This window comes from Galeopterus variegatus, unplaced genomic scaffold, assembly GCF_000696425.1.
Source record: "Galeopterus variegatus unplaced genomic scaffold, G_variegatus-3.0.2 Scaffold1344, whole genome shotgun sequence".
Classification (NCBI taxonomy): Eukaryota; Metazoa; Chordata; class Mammalia; order Dermoptera; family Cynocephalidae; genus Galeopterus; species Galeopterus variegatus.
The window spans coordinates 315104-329074 of NW_007727455.1; the positions used below are offsets into that span (position 1 = coordinate 315104).

General features: G+C 47.4%; 1 protein-coding gene across 1 annotated transcript in view; it reads left to right on the plus strand.

Moving 5' to 3' along the window:
• Positions 1 to 13971, plus strand: part of LOC103593426 (cytochrome P450 4F22) — a 29999-nt gene that overhangs the window by 8133 nt on the left and 7895 nt on the right. Inside the window, exons 2-7 of the mRNA XM_008576398.1 lie at positions 1520 to 1626; positions 2658 to 2880; positions 6144 to 6288; positions 11036 to 11089; positions 11210 to 11337; positions 11538 to 11659. Coding sequence (XP_008574620.1) covers positions 2659 to 2880; positions 6144 to 6288; positions 11036 to 11089; positions 11210 to 11337; positions 11538 to 11659 — 671 coding nt within the window. The 5' untranslated portion in view covers positions 1520 to 1626; position 2658. The remainder of the gene's footprint in view (positions 1 to 1519; positions 1627 to 2657; positions 2881 to 6143; positions 6289 to 11035; positions 11090 to 11209; positions 11338 to 11537; positions 11660 to 13971) is intronic.

Here is a 13971-nt window from a genome sequence, read left to right on the forward strand (position 1 = left end):
TAAAGGGTTGCGATCCATTGGTCCGTTGCCAGACATGAAAAAAAAGACAAAAAAAAAATTTATATTTTAATTTATTTTTTCTTTGTACATATTTATGGGGTACAGTTTGCGTCCGTTGCCAGACATGAAAAAAAAGACAAAAAAAAAAATTTATATTTTAATTTATTTTTTCTTTGTACATATTTATGGGGTACAGTTTGCTGTTTCAGTACTTGCATATATTGTATAATTATCTAGTCAGAATAGTTAGCATATCTATCACCTAAACATCTTTCATTTGTTTGTGGCGATAACACTCAAGATCCTCTTTTCTGGCTGCCTTGAAATATACAATGCAATATTATTAACTATGGTCACCCTCGAGCACCAGAACTTATGCTTCCAAAGTTAACTGTAACTTTATACCTTTGTACTAGTCTACCAGCCTTTCCTCGCTGCCTACCCCCCAACCCTTTCCCTGCCTCTATTAACCACTATTCTACTCTCTATTTCTCTCTCTTTCTCTTTCTTAAGGCTGAATAATATTGTATTGTATGTGTATACCACATTGTGTTTAACGGTTCATTCATTGAAGGACCCTTGGGTTGCTTCCACCTTTTAGCTATTAAGAATAATGCTGCTATGAACATGGGTGTACAAATATCTCTTTGAGATCTCTCTTTCACTTCTTTTGGGTATATACCCAGGAGTGCAGTTGCTGGATTATATGGTGATTCTAAGCTTAATTTTTAAAGAAAATACCATGTTTTCCACCATGGCTGTGCCATTTCACATTCCCACCAATAGTGCACAAAGGTTCCGATTTGTCCACATCCTCACCAACACTTGTTATTTTCCTCCTCCTCCTCCTCCTCCTTTCTTCTTCTTTCTTCTTAGCATGAGTAGTCATGGAGCCTGTACTTTAAGTCAGACCTTCCATCTAACTGGTCTCTCCAAATTTGGTGATGACTCACTGTGCTGTTTTCCTGGGATGCAGTAACCAATAAAAATTTCACTTCTTCTGCATGGATGATGTGGTTTGGCATTGGCTGGTAGAGGAGCCAGCAAGTCCAAGTCCTTAGTGGGGGACACCACTGGCAGGGCTGGGTGGGGTTTGAGGGCTCAGGGGAGCACCTGGACTACAGAGATTCCCTTAGCTGTGTTGCCCTGTCGGAGCACAGAGGGAACCCTGGGCTGGTAGGACTGGCTAGAAAGCAGGACCCAATCATTTTCAGGAATCTCCTTGGGGTTATCTGAGATCTGTGGGCCCCCAAAGTAACAGTGATTGACGTTGGCCCTTGGTGGGAGCTCAGGGGACCTCTACCAGATCCCATCTCCCTTGAGTTGGAGAAGCTGAGCTGAGACTCGGTTTCCTCATCTGGAAAATGGAGATAACGATAGGACCTGCCTCTGAGGACTGCTGTAAGATTCCACGAGATGAGGCTTGAGCACAGTGCACGGCACACAGTGAGTGCTTCGTATCTGCCCACCGTGTCTTTCATGTTATTGCTACTCCCCCACTTTGTTTTGATGCCTTCAGGAGCTGACTCAAAGGCTAAGATTTGAGTGCGAGTAACTTATTTGGGAACTCATTGCTGAAAATACCAGTAAGGAAGAAAAAAGTGAACCCAAAAGAAGAGGAAACAGGTCCTCAAACAAATAGATGCACATGCATGTTCTGAGTAGCACATTTCAGAATAGCCAAAAGGTGGAAACAGCCCAAATGTGCATCAACAGATGAGTGGATAAACAGAATGTGGTATGTCCATACAATGGAACGTTATTCAGTGGTAAAAAGAAATGAAGCACTGATACACGCTACAACATGGATGAACCTTGAAAACACGAGCTGAGTGAGAGAAACCATACACAAGAAGCCGCCATAGTGTATGATTCCATTTATATGAAATGTCCAGGACAGGCACATCCACAGAGACAGAAAGTAGGTTAGTGGTTGCCAGGGGCTGGGGGAGGGGGAGTGACTGCTCATGGGGATGGGGTTTCCTCTTGGGGGGATGAGAATATTCTGGAACTAGATAGAGCTGATGGTTGTACAACAGTGTGAATGTGTTAAATGTTGCTGAAATATTCACATTGACATGATTATTTTTGTGTTATGTGAACTCACCTCGATTGAAAAAGAAAAAACAAAGGAAGCAAGAGGAAAGTAAGACTGGGGAGGGGAGGCAGTCAATAGGGAGAGTGTTTACTGTGGGCAGCTGGAGGTTAATCCCGGTTGGGGAAATTTGGTAGTGAGTGTAGAACACACACACGGAGTCATCCCATCTGAGGGGAGAGAGGGCTGGGGTATTTATCCACCAATGCCCATCAGTCATTGGTTGAGAGCTGCTCCTTTAGGGGACGGGGTCTGAGTTTCCCAGGACTCTGGTCAGCTGTGCATGGGCAGAGACAGCCCTATGGTAGAGAAGTCAAGAGGGGTGTCCTGCAAAAGTCAAGACTCAGGGCATACAAGCGGGGCCTCAAGTGCATCCTTCTGGCTAGCTGGCTGGAGGTCTCAGCTGGTGGACAAAGAGGTATCAGGAACTCAGGTGTGTTTGGCACCAGCCGTGTGCCAGATACACTACGCTTGACCTTCATGATCCATTATGTGTGTGGCACAGGCATGGCTGTAGGGTGGCCCCCACCGGCACTGATCTTCCACCCTCTGTGTCCCCCAGGATGCTGCTTATCACAGACCACCTGCTGCACCTCCTGGGGCTGGAGAAGACGGCCTTCCGCATGTATGCTGGGTCCGCCCTCCTCGTCTCCGTGCTCTTCATCCTCTTCCACCTGCTGCTGCAGTTCCTGAGGCTCTGCTGGCGCTTCTACATCACCTGCCGCCGCCTGCGCTGCTTCCCCCAGCCGCCCCGGCGTAACTGGCTGCTGGGCCACCTGGGCATGGTGAGTGTGGCCGGGCAGGCTGGGCAGGGCCAGGCAGGTATGGGGTATTTAATAAGGATGGTGGGCCTGCTGGTTTCGCACATGCTCTCTAGAATCTGGTCGGGGTTATGAACAGACCTATTTTATGGGGTATGAGACTGAGGCTCAGAGAGGGCAAGCAGTTTACCCAAGGTCACACAGCTGGGATGAGGCAGAGCTGACTCTAAAGACAACTTCTCTGTAATTCTATAGCTGTTGCTGTAGCAACGGGTATCATCACCTGTGAAGTTTGGGATGCTGAGGATGGGGATGGGTGTTTCTAGTAGATGTTGATACTCCATCCCCATCCCCAATGTGGTTTCACTCTCTGTTCCTTGTATGCTGTGGTCCCAGGTCAGGACCCTATCCTTGCATTGTATTTTTTATTTCATGCATATGTGCCAAGTATTTTTCCAGGCAAATATTAACTCATTCAGTCCTCTAGACAACCCTAGGAGATAGGTCCCATGACTATCCCCATTTTGCACCTGAGAATACCGAAGCACAGAGATGTTAAGTAGTTGGCCCTAGGTCACACAGCTCATAAGTGGCAGTTCTAGGGTTCCAACCAGGCCGTCTGGCTCTAGTGCACCTGCTCTTAGCTCTACCCTCTGCCTGTTTCTAGTTTCTGGGTGCGACAGGCTCAACTTTTCTAAAAGGGCTTCAGAGGTCTGAAGAGAGAAAGCCAGACTCTTGAGGGTGGTGGGGCTTGCTGCACCACAGAGTCCAGTCCCTACCTGCCTGCTGGACCCACCAGGCCTAAATGAAATTCAGCGACAGTTGCTGGAGACCTGCATGAGGTCCAGTCTTCATGCTGAGCTTGGAGGTGGACTTTGGAGAGGCAGATTGGCGTCATCAGTGTGGACTCCGGAGTGTAGGGTTTGAGGCCCGTCTCTACCATGTAGTGCCTGTGTGACCTTGAGTAAGCTGCTTAACCTCCTTGTGACTCAGTTTCCCCTTCTGCCATGTGGGGACTATAACAGTTCTTAATAACCTCACAGGATTGTTTCTTGGATTCCTTGGAGTTATTTTGTCATGTGCTTGGCACTGAGCCTGGTACACAGCAGCGGATGTTTGTGTTCTACTGCTGAGTCCTGCAGAGACTGGAAGTAACGAGTGATTCTAGAAATATTTTAGGTACTGCTTAGACTGAATGTCTCACAAGAAGGAACCAGGAGACACATTTCCACTTAATAGCTCAAAGAACATTCTATTTAGTTTTTGGAGTTGTCTCAGAGTGGAGGGCTTAGGAGGGAGGATGTTTCCAGCCCTTCCTCTCCCTGGGGCTGTCACGCAGCAAGTTTTGCTTGTTTGTGCCTGAATTTCCTCCCTTCATCCATTCCTCAGCCCCCACTCAGGCCTCAGCCTCTGCTGCAGGGCCATAGTCCAGCTGCCTCCCTGGGCTCCTGCCTCTAGTTTTACCCTCCAGTCTGTGCCCCACTCTGGCCCCAGAGATATTCTTGAATCCAACTGTGTCCCTCCCCTGCTCACACACTCTTCATGGCTCCCCATTGCCATCTGGAGAAAGGCTGGTGTTCAAGGCCCTTTAGACTCTGCTCCCAACCTCCTCACCTTTTCCACCGTCCCCCTTTAGTCCCATGGAATGACTTTCTCCTCCTGTAACAAGACTCCAACTGCCCACCTTTGCTAATACTGTGCCCTTTGCCCCGAATAGCCTTCTCTGCTTGAACTCTTATGCATTTCTCATGTCCCATCTCCAAAGCCGTTACTCCAGGGAACCCTCTCTAGCTTTGATGGTGGTCCTAGAAGGCAGGTGGCCTGGGCTGGCTCTGAAGCCTAGCCTTGACATTGTGGGTCCAGCCCACCTCCTGGGCCCATGAGACCTGGGTGAGGCCACAATTTCCCTTGGATGTGAACAGGCTCAAGGCTGAGCCTGATAGAAAAGGAGACCCAGGAACCATAGAGGACACATTTATTCATTCTTTTATTCTTCAAATTCTGGGTCCTTTCACCAGCCAATCACAGGTTTAGGCTCCTTCATATCTGAGCTCTCCTCTAATTCTCACAGTCCATGAAGTAGGCACAAATCTGTCCTATTTTATAGATTCGCTCTTTTGTACATTCGAGCTCAGAGAGGTTAAGTGACTTGCCCATGGTCACATAGCTGCTGAAGGTGGGTTTGAACTCAGATCTGTCTGACATAAAGCCTGAAGCACTTCTGCCTCATAGAGCCCGTTGATTAAGAGCAGGAGTTTTGGAGCTAGGTGCCCTGTGTTCAAATCCTGGCTTTGCCACTGTGCCAGATGATTCCAGTGCCTGCCTGTTTCCTCTCGGCCCACTTCTGCATGCAGTGGCCTGACCTCCACCTGCCAGCACCTGTGTTCTGGGGGCTTTCTCTGGCAGTTGGAGGCCTCTCTGCCTGTGTGTACTGTGAGTTTGGGAATTAACACCCCAGGAGCTGTGTGACTGTGGGCAAGTCACTTAGCCAATAACTGATGGGCATTGGTGGATAGACACCCCAGCTCCCTTTCCCTCAGTGACTTGACTGTGAGGTGCAAAGTCCTACACTGTTGTCCAGAGCTCCCCAGCAGGATGGAGCCACATTTGCCCATGGTGGTAGCTTCCATGACAGGTCACCCTTTCTGTCCCTGCTACTTTCTATCTCTGTCTAACTTCTCTATGCTTCTACGTGTGTTTATTTGGGATCACCTCCCCAAAAGTGGCTTGCCATAGAACCCTTGTTTCAGGATCTGCTTCTGGGGGTGCTCAAGCCAGGATGGTTCCTTCCTTACCTGTAACTTCAATTTGACCTTTCTGAGCAAAGCAAAATGGAGAAAAGAATAGGAATGACTTCACAGGGTTCATGTGCAGGTTGAATGATCAATACACTAAAAGTGCCTATAATGGTGCCCAACACAGTGCAGCCGCATGTGTGTGTTGAAGATCCGTAAGAGTGGCATTGCTAACACCACAAGTTCTTGATAAGTGCCACCCACTCATCATCGTATTTACCGTGACTATTTTTATTTCTTGAACACCAGCCATGCGTCAGTCCCCGTACTGGGGGCTTTGTTATTTCATTAATCCTCTCGATCAGAGGGAGTTAATTCTTCAATTCTTCCCTATTTTTCAGATAAGGAAAAGCAGGCTCAGTGAGCTGCAGCCAGCTGCTCACAATAGTACAGCACTTCTGGGCTTGAGGGCCAGGGAGGTGGTAGGAGGGAGGGGCTGGGGGGAGTTGGGGTCGGGCACCTCCTCGCTGCCCCTCCCTTGCCGCCCTGCAGTACCTTCCGAATGAGACAGGCCTTCAAGATGAGAAGAAGGTGCTGGACAGCATGCACCATGTGGTCCTGGTGTGGATGGGACCCGTCCTGCCACTGTTGGTTCTGGTGCACCCTGATTACATCAAGCCTCTGATGGGTGCTTCAGGTAGGTGGGCTGGGCCTCTGAGCAGTGGGTGAACCCTCAACCCCCAGAGCCCACCTGGGCTGCTGGCAGGTGGGTGGTCAGAGAGAAGGTTATTTGAGTAGGGTTTTGAGGGATGAATAGGAGTTCTCCAAAGCAGGAATGGTAATCCAGACTGTGGGAACAGCATGAACGAGGGTGTGACAATGTCTAAGAGTCCCAAGAACTTTGATGGAATGTCCACCCAACTGGAAGTCAGAACCAAGCACATTCGGATAGGAAGTTGTTCGCCTACAGTTTTAAGTCAGTGTTGCTCAATCCCAGGTCATGGCACTCCCATCATTTGGGTTCTGACACTCTCACCATGGCCTGGGCTCTTGATGGCCCTGCCTATAGCCTGCTCTTATTACTTGGGCTGACTGTGACTGGCAGGGCGGGGATATGGGTGAATTGTTTCTCTCTTCTGCAGTCCCCACCTATCCCAAGGTTGGGGACTCCCAAGTGTGCTTGGCAAGCTCTTGCTCAGCCTTCAACACCCAGCTCCAATGACCACCTCCTCCAGAAAGTCTTCCCTGACCCCCCCGCCAGATAGAACACAGTTCTCTCCTCCAGACTTTCCCGTTGTCAGTCCTAATCCTTTAGGGCTGGATGTCTGTGTCTGGCTCTGTCTTCCCCATACGTGGGGCTCTGGATCCTCAGCACAGTTGGACACCTCCAGAGGCACTGGGGGGACATTTGAGAGAGGAGGGATGGGAAAGAAAAAGCTCCAAGAATTTTAGACTCTCTGGCCCCAGCTTGAGCCTCTATAGACACACACCTGGAAACTGCCTCCAAGGCTCCCATCCAGAAGCTCTTAAAAAGGAAGGGACTGCCATCTTTCCCTTCCCCAGCTGTACCCCTCTCATGCCTCTTCATCCCCCATTATTGTGTTTGTGAAGGGATGACAATCCCCACTGAACTACAGGGGAAACTGAGACCCTGGGAGAAGTCACTCTTCCAAGGGATGGGCACCAACTTGTGGGAAGAGCCTTGGGGTGGGACACTGGTGTGCTGGGTTTGAATCCTGGCTCCAGCACGTACTTGGGGTGTGATGCCAGCAATTCAACTAGCCTTTCAGGGCCTCAGTTTTTAATCTGTAAAATGGGGGCAGTTGTGAAAGCTCGAGAATATAACATGGGTAGGTACTAAAAAGTGTTTCTCCTCTTCTGCCTTTTTAATATACTTTTTTCCCTTATCTCCTCCCCCTTCTCCTCCTCTCCCTTTCTTTTTCTTCCTCCTCCTCCTCTTCCTACCCTTCTCCTCCTCCTCAGAGCCTCAGTTTCCTGAGCACCCTCCTGGATGGTTGTGACATTCTGAGTAGACCAAGAAGGAGAGCCTCCAGCATGGGCCTGGTACTTAGTAGACATGCAGGCCTCTTCCTCTCCCCTCCTTCAGGACTGGCAGGGTATCCACTGCCTCCCCCACTGGAGGAGCCAGATAGGGAACTCCAGGATGGAGAGGGTAGGACTGTGAGTCAGCCCAGAGTGAGGCCTTCCAGCCTTAGGGTGCTCCTGCCCCTCTGAGCCTGCCCACCTGGGATTAGACAGGCCCGGCTTCAAGTCACAGACTCCATCCTGCACTGGGGGCTTGCTGCTCTGGGCTTGAATCCACATAGACGTTGGGCCTAAGGAAGGCACAGCTCCTCTGGGAGCCTCTGGTTCCTCATCTTCCTATGGGTATTTGGAATAAGTAATATTAATGGGAGAAAGTAGGTGAAAATGCTTTCTAGAGGATGAGACATGATATATAAGCATATAATTGAAGCTTGTTTTTATATGTTCTTTTTTCATTGAGGTGAAGTTCATGTAACATACAATTAACCACTTTAAAGTGAACAATCAGTGATATTTAGTGTATTCACAATATTGTGCAACCACCAGCTCTCTCTAGTTTCAAAACTTTTTCATCATCCCATAAAACACCCTGTATTCATTAAGTAGTCATTCTCCTTTCTCCCCTCCCTCCTCTCCTGGTAACTGCTAATCTGCTTTCTGTCTCTATGGATTTACCTGTTCTGCATACATCGTATAAAAGGAATCACACAAAATGTGGTCTTTTGTGACCAGCTTCTTTCACTCAGTGTCCTGTGTTTGAGGTTTATCTGTGTTGTTGGTGTTTCATCCCTTTTTATGGGTGAGTGATATTCCAGTGTGGGGATATACCACAATTCGTTTATCCATTTGTCCATTGAAGGACATTTGGGTTGTACATGTCTACCTTCTGGCTGTTGCGAATAATGATGCTATGAACATGTGTGTGAAAGTTTTGGTGTGGACATAGGCTTTCATTTCTCTTGGGTATATGCCTAAGAGTGGAACTGCTGGGTCATATGGTCATCCCATGTTTAACCTTTTAAGGAACCACCTTGCTGTTTTTGATAGCAGCCATGCATTCACTTTTTACTAATTGGGGACCCAGATATTTATCTCACAAGTTCTTGATGCCAATAAGCAATAATTATAATTATAGTAAAAAAAATAGCCAATAGTTGGTCAGTTATTCATTTATGTACATATTTAATGAGCACTTAACTGTGTGTCAGGAACACATTAGCTTGTTGAGTCTTCTAGGGATGTCATGATGCAGGATTACTCTATCTCCTCCTTTGGCAGATAAGGAGGTGGAGGCGCAGCATGGTCCAGCCTTACCTATGCCAGCCCCGCCACTTACCTAGTTAGTGGCGGGGCTGGCATTTGAACACAGACCTGGCTAGCCCAGAACCCAAGCTCTTGACCACAGTGATATCCGGCTTTCTGTGCAAGAGCTGTTCCATGCTAGGTACCATGTAGGGGCTTTTCTTTTACAATCTCCTCTTTTTACTGGAGGTGGAAACTGATGAGGGAGGTAACCTGGACCCAGACTCTCCTGGCCTGGAATGATCAGGGTTGGAGTGGATGAGGGTCCTGAAAATGAATGAGCCAGGGTTCAGTTGTGGAGGTTTCTTGGAAAAGGCTTCCTGGAGGAGGTGTCAATGAAGCTGGGCCTCGAGGAATCCAAAGGGGTTTTCCAGGTGAGGAGTCCCAGGTGGAGTGTCCTGCCAGTGCAAAGGTGCAGGCATGTGAAAGTGCCAGGGGAATGCAGCTGACCTGGAGTGGCTGGAATAGAGGTAACCTGTGTGGAGAGGTAGGAAATGAGACTGGGGGTTAAGGAGAAGCTAAACTATGAAGTGAATGAACTTGCGCTTTATTCTGGGGGTGATAGGGAGCTATGGGAGGTGTTTGAGCGGGGCAGCCATTGGCCAGATCTGGGTGTCAGGAAGACCTCTGAGGGGCTTAGTCTGGAGTCCAGAGCCCAGAGAGGAGAGAAATGTCTAGATTCCCATCTCCTTCTCCAGTGCTGCCTCCCCCAGGAAGCCTGCCCTGACTTCCAGCAGCCCTTTCTCAGTGCCTCCCTAAGCATCTGGCACACTCTCTACCTTCTGGATAATTGCATGGTGTGCCTCTGCTTCCCTTTCCCATCCGACCCGGGAGCTCCTCCAGGCAGGGCGTGGGGCTGAGCCATCTCAGGGTCCCCAGCATCATCCAGAGTGGGCTGGGCACAGAAAGGCGGCAGAAGAGGTGTGTTGAATGGGAGAATGAGTAGACAAATGACTGTGCACACTATTGGCCAATTTCTGGGGAGTGTGTGTTTAGGTGACTGAGTCATATCTCAGGTAAAAGTGACATCACTTGAGTTTCTAGTACTTCCTTCCTGGGTCCCTGCCCATTCAGTCCCAAATCTGTTCAATGTATATAAGAGGGATTCACTCACTCATCCATCCATCCATCCATCCATCCATTTATTCTTTCATTCATTCATCCTTTGATTGATTGATTCATTCATTCAATAACAATTTCTTTAGCACTGATATATCAGTGACCAACATGGTCCTTCCCCTCAAGGGGCTTGTATCTGGATGGATACAATTCAGAGTGATTGGTAGAAGAGGGAGTGGCACCCAAGTTGAGACCAGAGGATGAGGGAAGAGTGTTGGGGGCAGAGAGAGCAGCAAGTGAAAAGACTCAGAGCAGAGAGATCTCATGGCCTTTCTGAGGAGCTGAGAAAAGTTCTGTGATGTTAGTTCTGTGACATTGAGTGAGAGGGGGTGGAAGATAGAGATGTTTTAAGAGAGGTCTGGACAAGGGCAGATCACTGAAAATGAGCTGAGCAGCTGGTGCTTGAGGGTAATGGGCGTGTGAGCAGGGAGGGGACATGGTCAGATCCAACAGTAAGATAAGATACCCCAGGGCCAGCGTGAGGGACAGACTGAAGAGGGTAAGGCTGGAGGCTAGGGGAGCCCAGGAGGTGTAATACAGATGGCCCAACCTGGCAGAAAAGAGAAGGGTGGGTTGGGGGAAGACTCGGGCCAAGAAGGCCATTCTAGATGGAGAGCATCGCCTGGCCAAATGTTTGGAGGCGAGTGACGGCATACGATGAGAACGGGGTTGTCTGGTGTATGTTGAAGGATGAGTTGGGAGGGGCATACAGGGACCAGATGGAGCAGGGCCTTCAATGCTAGACTGAGCTTGAACTTTTATACAAGGGCAATGGGGAGCCATGGGAGGTGTTTGAGCTGGGGAGGCTCATGTTCATATCAGCACATTATAAGGATCTTTCTGGGGCAGGCGTGGAGGATGGACTGGAGGGGTGAGTTGGGAAGTCAGAACCTAATGAGGAGGCCCAATGAGGTAATAAGCAGTGGTCAAGGATCAGAACTCTATTTACAGTCGTCATTGCCTCTTCTCTCTCATAGCGGCCATTGCCCCAAAGGATGACCTTTTCTATGGCTTCCTGAAACCTTGGCTAGGTGAGTGCCAGGTGGCTAGGCTGGGACTGGGGCTTCGGGGAAGAGAGGGCAGGACGTGGGGTTTCCTGAAGGATTTCAGAGTAACAGGAGGGGCCCCTAACCTCAGTCTTCTGGGCCCAGGGGATGGGCTGCTGCTCAGCAAAGGTGACAAGTGGAGCCGTCACCGCCGCATGCTGACACCTGCCTTCCACTTTGACATCCTGAAGCCCTACATGAAGATCTTCAACCAGTGCGCTGACATCATGCATGTGAGTCCCAAGTCTTGTGGGAAGAGGGTGTCCTGTGAGTGAGAGTGGCCCTGTTACCCATTCATGGGTGAGCCATGTGATGTCAGGAGGCCTCACTTTATCTATAAAGTGGACTTGTGGTGAGGACGCAGCTAGCTCCTTGTCAGGCTGGCTTGCAGGCTGCAGTCTGTATGCCCATCTGCCATGTATCTCTCTTCCAGGCTAAATGGTGGCGTTTGGCAAAGGGCTTGGTTGTCTCCCTTGACATGTTCGAGCATGTCAGCCTCATGACCCTGGACAGTCTTCAGAAATGCGTCTTCAGCTACAACAGCAACTGCCAAGAGTGAGTGTGACCTCTCGGGAAGACGGAGCCAGCTGCTCCGGGTGTGAGGTGGCAGGAGGAGAAAGGGAACTCCCAGGTGTTAGGCAACCCTGGGCTGTGGGCGCTCTGCCATCGACAGGTCATGTGGTTGCAGGAAACCGACATCACCTCTCTGAGCCTCTGTGTCCTCATCCAAAAAATGCACACTGTCATTTCTTCCTTGTGGTCATCATGTGAGAATTAAGTGAGATAATGTGAGTCTATGGCTTGGCACATAGTAGGTGCTCAGGAAATGCTAGTTTCCTTCATTTCTCCACAAAGAGTGTGTGGTCTTTGGAAAGTATCCTCCCCCACATCAGAATCTCAGTTTCTTAGTTTTTAAAACAGTGATGACAATCCCTGACTCTCTGAGAAGATGCTTTGGGAATAAAATGATGTAGCACTGCCCTGGTGCATAGTAGATGCTCAGTGAATATTTGCTGAATGAATGAATAAAATAACCATTGCCCTGGTTCATTCATTCATTCCTTCATCATATATTCATTGCACATCTACTATGTGCCTGGCACTGTGCTAGCTGCTGAGGATATGGTGAACCATAAATTCCCAGTTCCACGGAGCTTATAGTCTAAGTGTGGATATAAGAAATGAGGGAATTAATGAAAGTAAAGTTTGTAGCCCCTAGGAGGTCCTCAGTAACAAGCTGATGACTTTGTTACTCTGGGCGTTGTAGAGACATGTTTCAGTTGAGTAAGGCAGAGATGGTCTTAGTAATTAATTAATTCAACCAAGAAATATTTACTGAGTGCCTATTAGGTTCTACCCCTGAACTAAGCACTGGAAACTCAGAAGTCAAGAAGACAAACAAAGCTTTGCTTCTCTGGACCTTCATTTTGTTGGGACAACAGGCAGTAATCATGAACAAATAAAGAAACAAGAAAATGACAGACTGTGATAAATACATGAAAACAAGTCCACTTCACAACTGAGGATGGCTCCTTGCAACCTGGCTCCAACATTTAGGCTTTTTTGGCTGTGTTTTGTTTTTATAATAGCTTTATTGAGATATAATTCACATACTATACAATTCACTCACTTAAAGTATACAATGGAATGGTTTTTAGTATATTCACAGAGTTGAGCAATCATCATCATAACCAATTTTAGAATATTTTCATCACCCCCAAAAGTATCTCCCTTACTCCTTTCTCCTTGAGGTCTAGAAAATCCCTAATGTACCTTATGTCTCTACAGACTTGCCTATCATGAATATGTCACGTAGATGAAATTATACAGACTTTTGTGTCTGGCTTGTTTCACTCAGCAGAATGTTTTTAAAGTTCATCCATGTTGTGACTTATACACCGGTAATTCATTTCTTTTCATTGCTGAATACTATTCCATTTATCACGCAATTCCACATTTTATTTATTCAGTCATCCATTGATGGACATTGAGTTATTTCCATGTTTTGGCTATTGTGAATAATGATGCTATAAGCATTCGTGTATAAGGTTTTGTGTGAACAAATATTTTTCTGTGAACATATATATTTATATATATGAACGTATTTGAAACATATTTAGTGAACATATATTCTCATATTTTGTGTGAACATATATTTTTAGTTCTCTTGGGTATACACCTAGGAGTGGGATTTCTGGATCATATGGTAATTCCATGTGTACCCTTTTGAGAAGCTGCCAGACTATTTTCCCAGAGTGGTTATCCATTTTGCTTTCTAACCAGAAGCACATGAAGGTTCCATTTGTCCACATCCTCACTAACACTTGGCATTATTAGTCATTTTTGCCCTAGCCATCCTAGTGGGTGTGAAGGGGCATCTCACTGTGATTTTGATTTGCGTTTCCCTGATGGCTAATGCTGTTAAGCATCTTTTCATGTGCTATGAGTCATTGTCTATCTTTTTTTGGAGAAATATCTATTCAGATCCTTTGCCCACTTTTTAACTGGGTTATTCGTCTTTGTATTATTGAGTTTTAATGGTTCTTTATCTATTTTAGGTACAATTCCCTTATCAGGTATATAATTTGCAAATGTCTTTTCCCAGTCCACTGGTCATATCCATTTAGTTTTAGAGATGTTATGATTGCTAGGCCTATGTTGGAAGTCCTCTTTGGGTCTGTTTTAAAATACACCTGTGACTTTGGTTTTATTAGGGTAGGGTGAGTCCAGCAGATCAGAAAACAATTGATGTTGAGAAAATAATCTGTCTCAGTTGGTTAGAGGGTGGTGTTATAACACCCAGGTCAAAGGTTTGGATCCTTGCACCAGCCAGCTGCCAGAAAAAAAAAAAAAAAAAAAAAAAAAAA